At 39.5% G+C, this 15,477-nt stretch overlaps 1 protein-coding gene across 12 annotated transcripts in view; it reads right to left on the reverse strand.

Moving 5' to 3' along the window:
• Window positions 1–6,459: 6,459 nt before the first annotated feature.
• FBXO38 (F-box protein 38) overlaps window positions 6,460–15,477 on the reverse strand; it is a 65,202-nt gene continuing 56,184 nt past the window's right edge. For 7 of the 12 annotated variants that reach the window (XM_027546028.1, XM_027546033.1, XM_027546029.1 and 4 more), the window contains 7 exons: window positions 13,630–13,730; window positions 13,323–13,425; window positions 11,344–11,510; window positions 9,847–9,992; window positions 8,618–8,721; window positions 8,019–8,132; window positions 6,460–7,323 (listed from right to left, as the gene is read on the reverse strand). In XM_027546028.1, the coding sequence (XP_027401829.1) occupies window positions 7,145–7,323; window positions 8,019–8,132; window positions 8,618–8,721; window positions 9,847–9,992; window positions 11,344–11,510; window positions 13,323–13,425; window positions 13,630–13,730 (914 nt within the window). In that variant the 3' untranslated portion in view covers window positions 6,460–7,144. The remainder of the gene's footprint in view (window positions 7,324–8,018; window positions 8,133–8,617; window positions 8,722–9,846; window positions 9,993–11,343; window positions 11,511–13,322; window positions 13,426–13,629; window positions 13,731–15,477) is intronic. The other 5 variants (XM_027546034.1, XM_027546030.1, XM_027546038.1 and 2 more) reach the window with 2 other exon arrangements.

Raw genomic sequence — 15,477 nt, forward strand, 5'->3', positions numbered from 1 at the left:
TGCATTTACTTCTTCTAGCCATAACATGCAATCTCTTCTCCATTCAATCTAGAAAACTGAGGCCGAATATTTGATTTGAATGTAAACAAATCAGGGATGGATGTGAAGGCTCGAGTTTGAGACACCGTGTCACTTGGGGCCTTCCTTAACCAGCGCTTGCCTCACATATCTCATTTATAAAATGCAGAAAGTCTCTGAGCTGGTAGGATTGTTGAGTGTTCTAACATGTGTCACCCAAGGATTTTTACCAAACATGTGTCCTGCCTGTAATTTATTTAATATTTTTATTTAAGTCAATTCAAGTTTTTTACATAGATTTATTTTAGAAAGAAACATTCTGTCAGTACCCCAAATAGAAAACCAGTATTGCCATAAATAGAAAGCAGCCATAGAGAGAAATAAATGAAAACAAAACAAGGTTATTAAGATTTAATAGAGCCTGCTCTCTGCTTCCCAGTTTGAAGGGGAAACAGTGAGTACCAGAGAGCTGTTAGGGCACCCGCCTCCCATGAGGTGTCTTTAAGCTAAGAAGAGTTGAAAGGGGTCTTACCCGAGAGGAGCTTCCAAACTTTGAGTTAATGTGGTTTCATGACAAGCTGCATTCCTACAGTTTGGCAACATGGAAGGGAAGTGAAACTGCTTATATTTTCTGCTTAACCGTTATACTAGGTTCAGATTAGGTTTCTTCTTTCCATTTCTTTTTCAGCTCACCCCAGAACATGTCTTAGGTAATAATAAAATGATAATAATAATAATAATATAATGTATCAATAATAAGAGAAGGAACATCTAATGAGCTCCTTTCTGCTAGGCACTGTGGTGAGTGCTTTACATGGATCATCTATAACCCTCATAAAGTCCTTACAAGATAAGTACCAGATTTTGCCCTGCTTTCCAGATGAGCACACCTCCACTGGGAGGTCTGGTGACTAGTCCACGGTGATAGACCTGGGAACTGTGGATTTGGAGTGGGAATGCTGGCAGTCAGTCTGACTCTAAACCCCACAGCCCTGCATGTGTGCGACACAGTCCCTTGTTGGGACTGACTGACTGACGTCCCCATGTTGAGCCCTGTTCCAGGACAGAGCCGTGAGCAAGCCGAGGCTGGCCCCTGTCCTATGCTGCCTGAGAGTGTCCCTCCCTGTAGGCCTGGGGCCTGGATAGCAGCTAGGGACATGTCTATTCCAGAGTGAAACTCTGCCACGCACTTGCTGTATCTTCTGCTCCCATTCACTTTCTGAGCCTCAATTTCCATCTTTAAACATTGCAGGGATTCAGACTGAAGATTAATCAGAAGGAAAGACCTTTCCCTACTGATGTCTGTCTTCTCAGTATTCAACAGCCGGGAGTCACTGAATAACCAGCAATGGACCTTGGGGATCAGGTGTGTGAGCCAAAGAGATTAGTCTCTTGTTCCTGACCATCAGCAGGGGTGGCCCCACAGCAGGAGTGGCCCCAGTGGTAGGCAGTTTGACTTCCTCACGTTTCTAGCTGGAACCTGAAACACCACGCAGACAGGTTCCCATTCGTCCCGTTAGCTCAGCACCGCAGGCCCTTTACAGCTTCTCTGCACTTTCACAGTGGGATCTCTGAGCCTCTCCCAGCAGCTTGGGGAAAGGGATTCATTTTCTAGAAAAGGAAGCAGACTTTGTCACGGAAATTGATTTGCTCAAGAACACAGCATAAGCATATAAATGCGGCAGAAATGGGGGCTGAAAATATGCCAGGTCACTCCATCCTAGCTCAGTGCTTTCTTCCTCCTCTTCTTAACATTTACTTCTAAATATGCAAATTATGTTTAAGACTACATAAATGATGGGTTGTACAGATAATGTATTTATGCATGCCATCCCCATCTAATAATAATAAAATAATAAAAATCTAATAAGTAAAAATAATCAAATAATAAAGATACCACAAAATACCACTTGATACCAACTCAGTTCCACTCCCCTCCCAAGAAGTTACTGCCCTCCTCATCTGGCTTATATAATTTAAGAACATATTCTGTGTATTTATATGTGTCAAAATGTACATATACAAATGCATGGTTTTGGTTTGTTGTTATATATAAGATGATGCAGTGTATAACTGCAACTTACCTTTGCTAAGGTATAGCTTCATGTCACAGCAATACGTGATTCCTCATCTTTGAGTTGCTGTATCTCATACGATAGACATTGTCTAGTTTGCAGTGTTGTTTATGTTCTTACTGCATCTCACATCTGAGTGGGGCGTTTGAGGCCTGCATCAGAAAATCAGCAGCCTTTATTCTTCTGGGGCTGTGCTAACATATGAAGGTCAAGAAATTGCTTCAGGTTTAAGTGGCAGCAGGAACTCTGATAGGCATCTTCCCTGGGCGGGGGTGGAGGGTGGGGATGGGGCTGTCTCAGATGGGCCTCGCGTGGTCTCCTTCCCTTTGAGGAACTAAGCCACTTTGCTCAGTTGCATGGGCTTTAGAGTCAGATTGCTTCCATCACTTCTTAGCAGTCTGTTTGTAAGCAAGATATTAAACCTATTGAACATGTTTCCCCAGCAGTAAGTAGGGAACTAATGATCATACATATTTTAAAGTGTTGGTATAAGGATATATATGGTCAGCACTTGGTAAAACATTTTAAAAATGTTTTCATCATATTGTTGTTATTGTTTAGTCACTAAGTCGCATCAAACTTTTTTATGACCCCATGGACTGTAGCCTGCCAGGCTCCTCTGCCCGTGGGATTTTCGCAGACAAGAATACTGGAGTGGGTTACCACTTCCTCTTCCAGGGGATCTTTCCAACCCAGGGGTCAAACCTGTGTCTCCTGCATTGGCAGGTGGAGACACTGAGTCACTAGGGATATCATCTTGGTATCATTGCTTCTTCATAATGGCCTCACCAGTTCTATCTCTGCTTCTTATCATCCTGGGATCTGGTCTAAGGAACAGGTTATAGTATGATTAGGTTAAAAAAAAAAAGATAACCCTTTCACAATAAAGTGGATTATGGTGGAAGCATTACTTCCACTTGCATCACATTGTCCAGTTTACTGAAAGCTCTCATTGGACCTTCACATCTGCCGTGTGGCATGGGTGTTAGTCCTTTCTACACGAGGAAACTGAAGCTCCAGTCTAAGGGTTTTGACCAGCCACAGCACCCAGCAGTCATCTGATGGAGTCAGAATATGAGCCTGAGTTTTTTGATTCCAATATGAAGTTCCTGGAAGAATTGTGGCATCAGCTATTATTTGGAGATTGTTAGGACTCACACACCTGGCCTGATTCTCTAAAAGTGACATTAATTCAGTAATCCATCCATGAAAAATTTTTTTAATAAATTTTATTTTTAAACTTTACAATATTGTATTGGTTTTGCCAAATATCGAAATGAATCCGCCACAGGTATACATGTGTTTCCCATCCTCAACCCTCCTCCCTCCTCCCTCGCCATACCATCCCTCTGGGTCGTCCCAGTGCACCAGCCCCAAGCATCCAGTATCGTGCATCGAACCTGGACTGGCGACTCGTTCATGAAACATTTCTTAAGGTCTTTAAAATATCTGCCAGACACTGCACCAAGAGCTGGTTACACACAACTGAATGGACCAACAGGCAACTCTGCTATCGCAGGAGGTACAGGCAAAGAACTTAGGGACTAAATCCTCCAGCCTGCAAACCAAGACTGGTTTTTACTTTTTAAAGTGATTGGAAAACAAGATATTTTGTGACACTTTTGTGAAAATTATGTGAAATTCAGATTTGTTTCCAAAAATAAAGTTGTAACACAGCCATACCCGTTCCTTGAGGTTTCCTCTATGGCTGTTTTCACACAACAGCAAAACTGAGTGGTTGTCATATTTGTTTGTCGTTCAGTTGCTAAGTTGTTTCTGACTCTTTGCAACCCCATGGATTGTAGCCTGCCAGGATCCTGTCCATGGGATTCTCCAGGCTAGAACACTGGAGTGGGTTGCCATTTCCTTCTCCAGGGGATCTTCCCAACCCAGGGATTGAACCCAGGTATCCTGCATTAGCAGGCTAGTTCTTTACCACTGAGCCACCAGAGTGGTTGTCATAGTTGAACCTAAAATATTTACTCTCTGGCCCTGAACAGAAAAAGTGTGCTGACAGCTGCTTTAGGGCAATCACTATCCAGCCTTTCATTCTACAGACAATTTGCCTTCGATGGTAGGCATCTTCCAAGTTTCATTTTTCAGTTGTTCCAGTCTGGGGATCTTTAATGATTTAAGCGCTCCCTGCTGTACGTCTGCTTGTTCTAAGAGTGGATCAGGTGAGACATTGAGACAACAGTAAACCAACAAAAGTTAGAGAGCAGCGGCCTCTAGTGGCTTTAAATCTAAGCATTTTACTTCAGTTCAGTCCCTCAGTCGTGTCCAACTCTTTGTGACCCCATGGATTGCAGCACGCCAGGCTTCCCTGTCCATCACCAGCTTCCGGAGCTTACTCAAACTCATGTCCACTGAGTCGGTGATGCCATCCAACTGTCTCATCTTCTGTTGAACCCTTCTCCTCCCGCCTTCAGTCTTTCTTAGCATCAGGGTCTTCGCAAACAAGTCAGTTCATTGCATCAGGTGGCCAGAATATTGGAGTTTCAGCTTCAGCATCAATCCTTCCAATGAATATTCAGGACTGATTTCCTTTAGGAAGGACTGGTTGGATCTTGCAGTCCAAGGCACTCTCAAGAGTCTTCTCCAACGCCACAGTTAAAAAGCATTAATTCTTCAGCACTCAGCTATTCTTTATACTCCAAATCTCACATCCATACATGACTACTGGAAAAACCAAAGCTTTGACTAGATGAATATTTGTTGGCAAAATAATGTCTCTGCTTTTTAATATGCTGTCTAGGTTGGTTGTAACTTTTCTTCCAAAGAGCAAGTGTCTTTTGAGCAAGTGTCTTTTAATTTCATGGTTTCAGTCACCATCTGCTGTGATTTTGGAGCCCCCCAAAATAAAGTCTGTCACTGTTTCCATTGTTTCCCCATCTATTTGCCATGAAGTGATGGGACCAGATGCCATGATCTTAAGTTTTCTGAATGTTGAGTTTTAAGCCAAAAGCATTACTTAGATTTGGTTATGTTTATGCTTCCCTGGTGGCTCTTGGGGCTTCCCTTGTGGCTCAGCTGGTCAAGAATCCACCCACAGTGCGGGAGACCTGGGTTTGATTCCTGGGTTTGGAAGATCCCCTGGAGAAGGGAAAGGCTACCCATTCAGTATTCTGGCCTGGAAAATTCCATGGACTGTATAGACCATGGGGTTGCAAAGAGTCAAGACACGACTGAGCAACTTTCACTGGTTGCTTAGATAGTAAAAGAATTCGCCTACAATGTAGGAGACCTGGGTTCGATCCCTGGGTCAGGAAGATCCCCTAGAGAAGAGAATGCTACCCACTCCAGTATTCTTGCCTGGAGAAACTCCATGGACAGAGGAGCCTGGCGGGCTACAGTCAAGATGGTTGCAAAGAGTTGGAAATGCCTGAGAAACTAACATACACATACATATGTTATGGTCACAGTGAAAAAACAGGTTTAGATGAGTCTTGGCTGAGTTGGGGGCTCTGTATTACTTTGAAATCTTTAGAACGTCCTGTAATTTGTTTCCCACATTTTAGTGGTCACAGGTCTCACCTGGAGAGTGGAATACACTCTTAGAAGAGAGGTAGATGAGTTAAAAACAAGGTAATGAAGAGATGACTGAATGCCGCACCATTCTTGTAATATATGTAATAAATATAAATGAAAAATAAAAAATAAATATAAATAATATGTAATAAATATAAAAATTAAATATAAATTTAATTACAGTCTTAAGAAACTGATTTAACAGTGTTAGTAAATACTTGCCAACACCTTGTCTTTAAGTATTAACGATGAAGACAGAGGCAGCCTGGTAGGAATCAGACACTAGAATTCTTGTCCAGCTTGACCTTAATCCGCCCCTGACCATGGGAAGCCATTTTCCCTCTAGGCTTCAATTAATCCCCTGTAAATGAAGGGGTTGGACACTTAACACCTCATACAGACTGTAATTACGTATTCTATTTGGAAAGAGATTATAAAATATTCCCACAGACCTTCAGTTTATGTAGTTTGTTGCGGTTACTCAGCTAGAAACTGGCAAAGCCAGCACCCAAATGCAGGTGTTGCTCTAAAGCTTTTTTTGCCTTCATCCTGGACACTGTGATACTACTGCATTTATCACTGCTGTGTATCAGGTAAATTTCTCTCCTCGAGAAAGGATATTTCCCGAAGACAAGGCATCTGGGGAAATTCTGCTGCTCTGTGTTCTATCAAAAACAGGTCTGTGAGTTCAACATTTTGCAGCCACAGAACTTTTAAAAAAGCGATCAGAAATTGGATTACACTAAAATGTTACTTAGACACAACTCTACACATTCCTTTGCTGTATAGTATTTGCTCCTCTTCTTTAAAATGAGCGATTCAGTTCCAAGGCAAGAAAAAAAGTTTTAATAAGCTTTTATTTTTATATTCAAGATAAAGCATATACACAACTGAATATGGAAATAAATAACTAGAAATGCTTTGGAAACTTTTCCATTTCCCCCTCAAACTCATGAGTCTTTTTTTAACTTCATTTTAAGAAATACGGCAACTATAATACCAAGAGAAAAAAGAACCACAACTTTGTACAGAAACATATAGCCGCCTCTGACTATAAGGTTTAGCTGGAGTTTTAATAAACACAAAAGAGCACAAGACAAAAAGACTCTTCAACAGATTTACTCAAACAGCTTTGCTCGAGAAGAAAAAGGCACAGATTTAAGGGGATGACAGTGATTATTAAGAATATAGTAAATGGGGGCTCAGCCAAAAAGTGATACTTTATGAACTAAGTCTGGAAAAATGAACAAAATGAACTCTTTCCAATTACCTGCCTTCATTAAAATGAACTTTTAAATTAAATTGTATAAACATATGATATAAAGCTGGTACTTAGGAAGTATCTTTGTATATCTCCTCTATGTACAAATCTTTGTATACAACTTCAATGTTCCTGATACATTTTCTATACACCAAAATGAGCCCAGGCCTCCCAATTGAACACCCCCAAGTCTCTGTGGGGCTTGTTGGCAGCTGGAGGGCCCCAGCAGCACTCCCAGGCCAGCTAGAGAGAAGAGGGCCAGTTAAATGTAGTCATCTTCAACAGGCTCTCCATTGACGTCACAATAGTGGATAAAGATCGCCACTACTCGCTGAAACACACCCTTCTTCATCTGACGCATCTCTGAAATTTCCTCTCCTATTGTTTCCATACAGATGTCTGCAGACAGCTGCCCTTTCCTTCGAGGAGCATAGATGGTGCCTTGGAAAGTAGAAAGCAAAGGGGAAACAAGATTATCAAAATCATTTGGGAAGCTACTCTGATTAAGCTGGTCCATGAGATATGCCTGTATACTCTCATGCAGCGTACTGATGTATGTTTAGCTCATGGAATAGGTTCCCATCAGTGTGGTTATAATACTATTTTTGATGCCAAAAACAGTGCATATGGTTAAAGGCCCAAGGAGAAAATGCACCAGAGACGTAAAATATGTACATAAACTAAATATGTACATTTAGTTTATGAAATCTATTTCCTCCAAAATCTACACCTAAACTGTTAAGTTCCCACATGCTACCCAACAAGCAGCAGCTCATAATTAGCAGAATAATTAGTATAAGTGGAACAATTTTGAAACAATATAATTGACCAATTCTTTAATAAAAGAGTAACAAGATCATCAACATTTAGGTTAAAAAAAAAAAAAAAAAAAAAACTAGGCAGGAAAATCTGTCTGAAGGGCTCCTTCCTACACATCCCTAGTTAAGTCAATGATTCCCTATTGTACACATTTAGAGCTATTCTGTTTTTTGAGCAAGGGGAGAACCAAATAATAATAAAAAGCAAAAACATTCATATGGGAAGTGATTAAAAGCTGCACTGCTTATAACGCAAACAAAATACTCAGGATCTAACTCTCAAACTAGAGAATAAAAATCAAGTCAGGTCATAATTACTTTCTTCATCATCCTCAAAATCGTATCTGGCAAAGCTGTTAGGTTCTGCTGCCCGTAGTGATCTCAACCAAGGGAAGTCTGAAATCATGGAATACGGTGCTCCATCCACAACACCTAGAAGAAGACAGATCAACAGTGCTACTGGTGGGGAAGGAAGGATAGGGCCAAATGCTGTGCATTTCGAAAGCAGCACCAGAGCTATGGATTCCAATTCTAGCTCTGCTACTACTTGGTCATGTGATTTTGATCATCCTTGGCTTTCATTAAGCCTCAGTTTCTCTCCCTTTATGTGTGTGTGTATATGTTTATACACAAATAAAGAGGCTAACACAGGTTCCCTCAAGTCACTGCAACTCAAGCTGTATCAAGTTTCAATTTCTTTTACTTTTTGTTTCAATACTGTTGATTATTTTAGAGATGGCAAAGACTCATACAGGGAGAGCAATATTTATCTCAGCCCTGCTACCTGCAGATATTTAATATTCCCATTATTTTGACAAACTGTAAGGCTCCTACTCCTATCTTCCCTAAGACATGTCTCTCCATCTAGTTAGTTAACAGCTATTTAGCTTTCCAACCATTTACAAACAAATGCTCACCTTCTAATGTATAGATTTCTCTACCCCAGGGATACTTAGGGTACTTCTTTAAGTCATCTTCACTTCGTGTGGCTTCAGGGAAAAATTCATACTTAATGAGCTCTCTGGAGGCAACAAGAAAAATTAAAAAACTATAAAACTGAAAAAAAAGTTGGGATATAAGTTAGAAAGGAAATATCAAAATGTGTCTTGCCTCGATTCTAATGAAGACCTCAAACAAAATATTAAAATAACAAATGCATAAAGACTGATGGATATATTCTGATGATATAAAACATCACAGTTTTGGACTTGCCTGGTGGTCCATACTAAGTTGCTAAGTTGTGTCTGTTTGCTACCCCATGGACAGTAACCCATCAGGCTCCTCTGTCTATAGGATTTTCCAGGCAAGAATACTGGAGTGGGTTGGCAAGTCTAGTGGTTAAGAATCCGTCTGCTAATGCAGAAGACACGGGTTCAATCCCTGTTCCAAGAAGATTCCACGTATCATAAGGCAACCAAGCTGGTGGGCCCCAACTACTGGAGCCGACATGCTCTGGAGCCCGTGCTCCAGAGTGAAGAAGCCACCCTAAGAAGAAGGCTGTGCACCACAGTGAAGGGTAGCCCCTGCTCACTGCAACTAGAGAAAGCCCATGCACAGCAACAAAGACCTAGTGGAGCCAAAAATAAATCATTTTTTTTTTGTTTTTAAATGCGAATTTTTTAAGATCTTTAATTTGACCTCTTTTAAACATGTTGTGGGGCTTCCCTTGTAGCTCAGTTGTTAAAGAGTCTGCCTACAATGCAGGAGACCTGGGTTTGACACCTGGGTCAGGAAGATCCCCTGGAGAAGGAAATGGCAACCCACTCCAGTATTCTTGCCTGGAGAATCCCGTGGACAGAGGAGCCTGGCGGGCTACAGTCCATGGGGTCTCAAGAGTCGGACACGACTTAGCGACTAAACCACCACAACCAACCAAACATGCTGTAGGCTAAAGGCGTGAAACTAAAGGTACATGCACAGCCTGTTCTTGTGGTTTTTAAGCTTGGAAATAAAATGTTACAAACACACATGTATGCATTTTAGTTTTAAGTCTTATTTCCCTTATTATTTTCACATATTTCATGTGTGTCAGTGCCTGAAAAGCCTGGATGAAATCATTTAAAATAACAAACAATTAGGATTTGTTTCTGGGTGTCCTTGCTCCACAGAATGATACAGAAGGCTGTCAGGGCTGCAGATTACTTACTGGTTAATGTTTGCTATCGTGTCCATCCAGCTGCGAATGCGCACCTTGTTCCGGACATTGGGAGGGTTACTGAATTCATGGATAATACAGATATGATAGGGGTAGGGACCACTAAACAGCTTCTGCTCCAATGTTAGTGTGTCCACCTGTGGAAAATACCAGAGAGGATGTGGAACCAAGGAAGAGAATGCCTTAGCAATCTATCTCCTCGGCTTGAACAATCTTTCCTTGGGACCTCAGTTTTTGAATCTTTGGCTGATTTGAGAATCAAATAGTCACATTCTGCCCTGAACACAACTTGCCATGCTAGGAATAAGGCTAAGCAAATTCATCTGTCTAGCAAGCTCAACAATTTACATCTCACTGTTGTATAAACGCACATTAAACCAGAGAATCTGGATTTAGGTAACTGATCCCAGCAATTCACTTCTGAGTATGTCCTTTAGAGGTTTAAAGACAATATATTATAGAACTGTGAGTGTAGAACCATACACCTCATTCTAACTGGACTACTGTCCATCCCTAAAGACAGAACACATTTCCTTGCTTCCCTGTAGCTTTTGTTCGCACTGCATCCCTATTATACTTACGAAATCCCACTTTGCCATCTTGATGACATCCATGTCTACCTCCTTCATGGAAAGGCAAATTTCTCAAGGGAAGGATGATGATCTGGGTATTTTTCAGCCCCAGCAAATTATAAACACTCAATAAGCAATCTGTGTACTGAAACGACTCTTTTCAGGCCAGGTTCAAACACTGACTGAAAACACTGATTGTTTAAAGGTTACTATTTCCTTTAAACGTTCTTTTGACATCAAGCAGTTTTACATGCAGTGCTACTCTTTTTCCCTCAGTTTTACTGAGAAATAATTGACACACATCACTGTATACACTTAAGGTATATAGCATGATGATTTAGTAATATATACATTGTGAAATTTTACCACAAAAGGTTCAGCTAACAGCCATCATCTCATATGGATACTATAAAATGTTTACTCTTAATAATGATAATGGTAATAACAGCAACTATCATTTGATTGTTTGGTATATGCCAGAAACTATGCTAGCACTTAACATGTATTAATTTAACCATTACAGGAACTGCAGGTTTTTATTCTTCTAATTTTAGAGATGAAGAAACTAAAACACAGAAGTCAAGCAATCTGCTACAGATCAGTGAACCAGAGCTGGAACCAGGAAGTCTGAAACCAGAGTCTGCTCTTTATCACAGGCAACTTTTAGTAAGTATAAAAACTTGTTGAAAAACAACTCTCTTCATCATATAACTTGCTAAAAGCCTCACAACGATCTATTAGAGAAGCCCTGATGCAGAAAACTGCAAGATAGTCTAGGTTGGTTAAAAAACTAGAGAATCCAAAGAAACATTACTGTGGATTCAGCAAATGAATAAAAGCCAATTTTAAAAAGGCTGAAGACTAAAAAAAGGATGAGTGCAATATGTCATCACCAAAAAGAAGCAGAGCTCGTTACCTGCTGCATGGGGCGTAGGTATATGATACGGTTTCTCTCAGGAGGCATCCTTAGTATCTGGTCTAGTACCTGATCCATATTCAGTTTCTTGCACTGTGCATAATCAAATCGGTTTACGATTGGTGCATTTTCTACTTTTAAATGTTTCAGTACCCTGCATCTTGTAGCTACAAAATGAAAACAAAGGTAAGATCTACAAATAATTCATACAAAATAACAGAGCAACGAATATAGCCTATTTGGAATCCTCTTTGGAGGACTGGCACATCTTTCATTAGCATAAAATACTGCAGATAAAAACATATTTAACACAGGCCAAGTATTATTATACAGGACAAGTGACTGTCATCAAAATAACTTGAAAATATGATTCTGTCCCATTCAAAGGAGGACTGTCACCCTCATGCTAGAAGGGAGATGAAGGTACCTTTTCCTATCTAAGATGTTACTCACAAGAAATTCAAGTCTCAGAGAATGACTTGCTTAAATACAGGAATTGTTTAGGAAATGTTTATTGAAGAGGATGAATGATAGCAACTATTGACCTATACAACTTTATGAGTAATGGTTCACATGTTATCTTTCATTGGCCCATAGGGAATAAGCAGTGTTGATTTCAATTCTTATCACAGTATAAAACCAGAACCTTTAAAAAAAAAAAAAAAACAACTCAGAAATATTTGGATACTTTGGTCTAAAGTTGTACAGTCCAGTATGGTAGTCACGAGATACCTGGAGCTATTTAAATTTAAATTAACTACAATGTAATAAAACAATTTAGTTCTTCAGACACTAGTCACAGTTCAAATGTTCAAAAGTCACAAGTAGCTAGTGGTTACATATAAAACAACAGAGATACAGAATATTCCATCACTGCAGAAAGTACTACTTAAAGTGCTGCTCTGAAACATGATTAAATATTCTTCCCATTTTTTTTTAAATTTTATTTTTAAATTTTACATAATTGTATTAGTTTTGCCAAATATCAAAATGAATCCGAGGTTATAGAGAAAAGTAAATGTGACACATTTAACTACAGTAAGATACCAATTTCAGAAAAATACCCCCTTCCTTTTTTTTAATCTCACATATCATATACATATATGTAAGCATGTATCAATCACTCCATTAAACCTTGGCAAATGCTTTATAAAGTATAATTATGTACACTTTACAGACCGAAAAAAATCAATGCAGAATACATAAGTTGCACAAAGCAAGAAACAAGTCAGTTCTTAATGATTTTACATGGATAGTATCAAAAACAATTTTGAGTATAATAGAAAAATAAACAGATAATGCACGAGGCGTACTATGTATCTGAAGCTTTTAACTCATACATTTTCAATTTAAAAATTTTAAACTTGTAATAACTCACTTATTTGCTCAGAGATAAATATGTATATTAAAAAGACATGAGAAATGTACTGGAAGGATCTATATTAAATAGACAACCAGAGGTAATGGGAGCCAAAGGGACTGGCAGTGAGGGACAGATGGGACTGGAAAGAAAAGTAGGGCCTGGACTAAGGGTGATGTGCCTCGAACTGAGGTTATGATTGATGGTATCACATCCAGAGCAGTCAAGCACTTAAGGCCCAGTCACCACTCCCTCTGTAAACACACACGTAAAGACATGTCCAACACCACAGCTAGAAAATAGCAAAGAAGGATTCAAGGTGAGGCCTACTTGACTCCAAAGCCCAAAAATGCTGTTGACTTAACCTCTGTCAGATCAAGTTGCAATTATCTTGAGGAGGAAACTGGAGGAGAGTCTATATTAAAAGATAAACTAAGTCTCCACACAGGACCCCTTGCAAATACTACAGAGTTGAGAACTACAGAATGAGGACAGAATTAGAAAAATCTAACTGATTCTTTTGAAAAAGCAATACAGTAATGTTATCATAGCATTTATGAGACTTTAATCCTTTAAGCTCAGTCAGATGCTGTAGTATGACGTGGGCCTAAGTACATACCATGGATGAACATCATCTTGGGACAGTCTTTCAGCACTAGATCTGTGATTCCACAGTTGGTCATAGTGACTCCAACAAGATTTTTGGATTTTAATACAAGGACCTACAAGGAAAAAAATTTAAAAGATGTACCTTCTAGAGTATGTACTTTTTCTTTAAAAAAACAAAACTAAAATGTTTTCACTGGCACAACTGAGAAGCAACTACTACCAATCTCTTCTCTATAGGGCAAAGAAAATATGTAAAGACGGACACTTTATTCAGGACTTGGCAGGACTGAAAGGTGAGTGAAGGTGTTCCCCTTCACCTGTACATGGTCATCCTCAATCACAGGATCACTGGTACTGGTGGACTTATCCGCTGTCCGCTTCCGCTTCATGGCATGACGTGGCTTTGTTTTGGCAACTTCTAAAAAAGGCGAGAGGAAATTAAAGTTTTAGCTTTGTTGTCTTTCCTTCAAAGAGAGCACATTCAAATGCATAGGTATAAACTCCATTAAGGCAACTCTCAATTCTACTACTTGATTCTCAAAGGAATACAAACAGACTGCCATTTCCAAATGACTTCCAAAATAAGATAACCTTCCACTGTCTCAAACATACCAACATCAAATATACACCGTGCTCTTCACACCTGGGCCATTCCAACAGTCTAATCAACATTCTCGTCTCTAGACACTCAACCCATCCTAAATACTACTGGTAAGATTAAACTCACTGATTTCCTGCTAAACAATTTTAAATCATTGACTGCTGCTTAGGGAATACATACTGATGCCTGACATTTGGAGCTATACTTTAGCCCCAACCTTTCTCAATTTTACCCCATACCATATCCTAGTCATCTCCTATTGCCAATGGCTCTGAAGTCATTGATCATTTTAGCTTTTCCTGCCCACCTTTCCTGACTTCAATTTATGAAATACTATCCATCCCTGAAAGGTCCAGCTTAAATGCTACCTGCTCTAATAAGTCACCTGGATCCCCAAACATCTGGTTCTATAATTCCCTGTATATGTTTTATGTCTCCATTTAAACTAAAAGCTCCTTGAAGACAACAACATTGTCTTATTTCATCTTCGTATCAACGTCAGCTGCTAACGATGAGCTAAAATGAACATTTATTGAATGAAATGGCAATCAGCATTCACTGAATGACTGACAGCATCACAGATACACCAATGGAGCAACAATAATAGAAAATATTTACTGAGCGCTTACTGTGTGTCAGGCACTTTTCTCAGGGTTTTACTTACATTAACTAATTTAATCCTGTTAACAGCCCTCTGAGATAGATTATTCTCCTTGCTTTACAAATAAGTAAACTCAGACATGGAAAAAGAAAACAGTTTACCAAGGTTATTTAAGACTGTGCTAGAAAACCTGCAATTACTCATCTGCCAAAGCCTGCCTGCTGCTGCTGCTAAGATGCTTCAGTTGTGTCCGACTCTGTGCAACCCCATAGATGGCAGCCCACCAGGCTCCCCCATCCCTGGGATTCTCCAGGCAAGAACACTGGAGTGGGTTGCCATTTCCTTCTCCAATGCTTCACTTTCAAACCCTGCCTAGTAAGGCTCTAATTCATTTATTAGTATTGTTCTAAAACATTATCGTTTCGTTATATAATCATCAAATATCATGTTGATATTATTTAAGTACAAGTTCGAAATTCATCTCAAAAACTTAACAAGCACATATATTTTCCAAGACAAGACACTAAATCACTGTCTTCATTTAGAGTCATTCTGTAGCAGAGCATATACTGAATGAAGGTTGACATTAATTAATTAAATCCCACCATATTGCATACTACTACTAGATTATAAACATTCCACTTGGTAACTCTCTCACTTCTAACTTGAAAGACCACAAAGAAAGGGAAACAAGGTACAAATACCGAAAATTCCCAAAGGCCTGGGGTTATATAGGAACTCTATACAACCAGTTCAAGTGGTTTTTTTCTCTTTTCAATATACCAGAACTCTTTCCTCTACCACTCAAAATCTTTGTGAAATATTACACAAAACAACTGAAGACAGCTACTTTGGTTGAAGCCTAGAAGGGAGTACAAGAGTTTTTACCTATCAAACTTCCTCCAAGGACTTTGAACCCAAGCAAAAAACCCCGGGTTTCTGGAAAAGAAAACTACTGATACA

This window comes from Bos indicus x Bos taurus, chromosome 7 (assembly GCF_003369695.1).
Source record: "Bos indicus x Bos taurus breed Angus x Brahman F1 hybrid chromosome 7, Bos_hybrid_MaternalHap_v2.0, whole genome shotgun sequence".
Classification (NCBI taxonomy): domain Eukaryota; kingdom Metazoa; phylum Chordata; class Mammalia; order Artiodactyla; family Bovidae; genus Bos; species Bos indicus x Bos taurus.